General features: G+C 54.7%; 1 protein-coding gene across 1 annotated transcript; it reads left to right on the plus strand.

Annotated features, from left to right (window-relative positions):
• Nucleotides 1-969: 969 nt before the first annotated feature.
• EI90DRAFT_3293738 (uncharacterized protein) lies at nt 970-1,586 on the plus strand (the record flags this gene model as incomplete). Its single annotated transcript, XM_039067395.1, has 3 exons — nt 970-1,079; nt 1,160-1,318; nt 1,362-1,586. The coding sequence occupies 3 exons, from the start codon at nt 970-972 to the stop codon at nt 1,543-1,545; spliced, it is 453 nt and encodes a 150-aa protein (XP_038909078.1). The 3' UTR covers nt 1,546-1,586.
• Between the last annotated feature and the right edge of the window lie 593 nt (nt 1,587-2,179).

Here is a 2,179-nt window from a genome sequence, read left to right on the forward strand (position 1 = left end):
CGTCATATATAACAGTTCAGCTCGAGGGTGCGATGATCTAATTGTGGCGAGCTTGAATGAGAGACGAGACGAATGTACGAGCGACTTGCTCGTGACGAAGGTGCTAGATATCTCTTTTGCCACCCAGCCACTTCGCACGAAACACCTCTCCATCTGAGATCAGAGTCGCTATAGCCTGCCGCATGCCAAAATTGGCTGTCGAATCGGCGCATCTCCCCACGGCTAATATTTTTATTGGTGTGTTGGGTCAGAGGGTTGGGTCTGTCTGTTCTGCGTCTACTTTTACTGCAGTCACGTGTGTGCAGTGACCGTTTCAAAGTCAAATTTTGGACCCCCACATGACCGGTCGCTTCACTCGCTGTTTAGGCTGCGAACCAGACACTTTGGCCAACTTCGCGACAACCAAATCGTGAGCGGTCCAGGTGGTGACCTTCTTCACTACAGCAGCCGCTAGGTACTATTTCTTGCTTCGGGCGCTGCACAATGAAGTCACACCCCAGGGAACTCATGCTGTGGAATGCAGCGATATTCGGCCCAAGTAGCCTTCCTAACACTAGGTATAACGCAGCACACGATTTTCCCACAATTCAGCTCAGCGGACACTCCCTTCAAGGGTGGAACATTCAAGCTGCTTCTGACGCCTGGCGAGTCCTATCCCAGCAAACAAACGAGCATCCGAATGCTTGTTTCACGGTCCCATCCCTGTGGTTTTGACATGACTCCTTGAATCACCCGCATCCAGGTCATCCTGGCTCAGCATCACTTGATAGTGATTGATTACATATTTCCGCGCGCACAAACAGCCAACTCTCCTTCTGCTGCCTCTTAGGGCTCGTGCAAATATATGTGACCGGTTTGGCAGCGATGCGATGTGCCCAGGATCGAGACGTTTGCGGTGCTGATAATGGTGCCAAGGCTCGGATATTGGATCACCAGAACCCCGCAGATGTTTCGGTGCAACACCCTCAAATGACAACGGGGGAAGCGGATGGGGGGAATGAGGCATTTCCTGCTTCGATTTTCGCGCGCAGGATCGCAATTTTGGGCACAGAGTCAGCTGAGCGCGACGATCCAGGCAAGTAAGCAGCGTTAGTCACGAACCAGGCCAGAAGTGGGAATGGGCACACTTGCTGTCAGCCCAAATCCTTCTAATCGACAGCAGTTATCCCGCAGTTAACGATCTTGAGCGGCATTATCCTGGGCATGGAGACGTGCGGGGTCAAGACAAATTGGATGGCGGAAGCGCCATAGAGATTGGGGCAGCGGCAGCGTCGATCGAGCAGGGGCCCGTGCCGGGGTGGAGATGGTGGCACGGGAGGTGTGGAAGGCTCAGGCAGAAAGGCTCAGGGGTGCGGGTTCAGGGAGTTAAGCGCCGGGTGGCCTGCCGCCGCAGACGCTTGTGCAGCCGCTGGTCAAAAATCGGGAGAAACACCCGGCGATAGGAAGGAAGACTCGAGTGCGGAGAGTCGGCACCTGCATTTTCCTGCATTTCCTGCTAGCCATGTGGCTGCCCTTGGTGCGGGAGGCGCTGCAACACCAGCCTAAACTGGCTGCCCCCCACGGCCCTGGGTGCTGAGAGTTGTCGGGCTGACAGGCTGCTGCTAACCCGGCAGCGCTGGCTAATCGCAAGGCATGCTCACCCGGCTAAACTGGGGCTCCAGCTGCTATTCCTCCCGCTGCGGGCTCTCTTCCGCGTAGCGTCATGTATGGTTCCCAGCTGGTCGAGCCGTCAGACCATTCCGCGAAAAACCTCGCATTTTTTCCTTGTCCGTCATGTCGTATGACTCGCCTGACAAATGAATCATCAGACGCTCCTAGCCCCACGTGGTTATCAATTTTTCTGCTGGGGAATAAGATATCATCGTTAGGGATATGAGGTCACAACAATTTTGAATGAAATACTGGGTGTATTCCCCGTTTCAACTCATCTGACAGTTCTAATTCGAAGCTCGCGCCCGGCGACGCTTCTCGAATAATCTTCAGTGGGCTGATGAACTAATTTCTGCGATATCCCTTTACCTAAGTTAAGGACAAATACACGAGGTCACCCACTTTAAGTGTCGCCACGGGGGTGTCGGGCTGTAAGCCGCAGGCAGCGGGGGTGCGCAGCCTGTGCTGGGCTGAAGTGTGCTGCTGCTGCAGAGCAGCAGCCAAAGGGCTGCCATACTAGCAGCCACTC

Source organism: Cantharellus anzutake (assembly GCF_015039405.1).
Source record: "Cantharellus anzutake strain C23 chromosome Unknown EI90scaffold_122, whole genome shotgun sequence".
Taxonomy (NCBI): domain Eukaryota; kingdom Fungi; phylum Basidiomycota; class Agaricomycetes; order Cantharellales; family Hydnaceae; genus Cantharellus; species Cantharellus anzutake.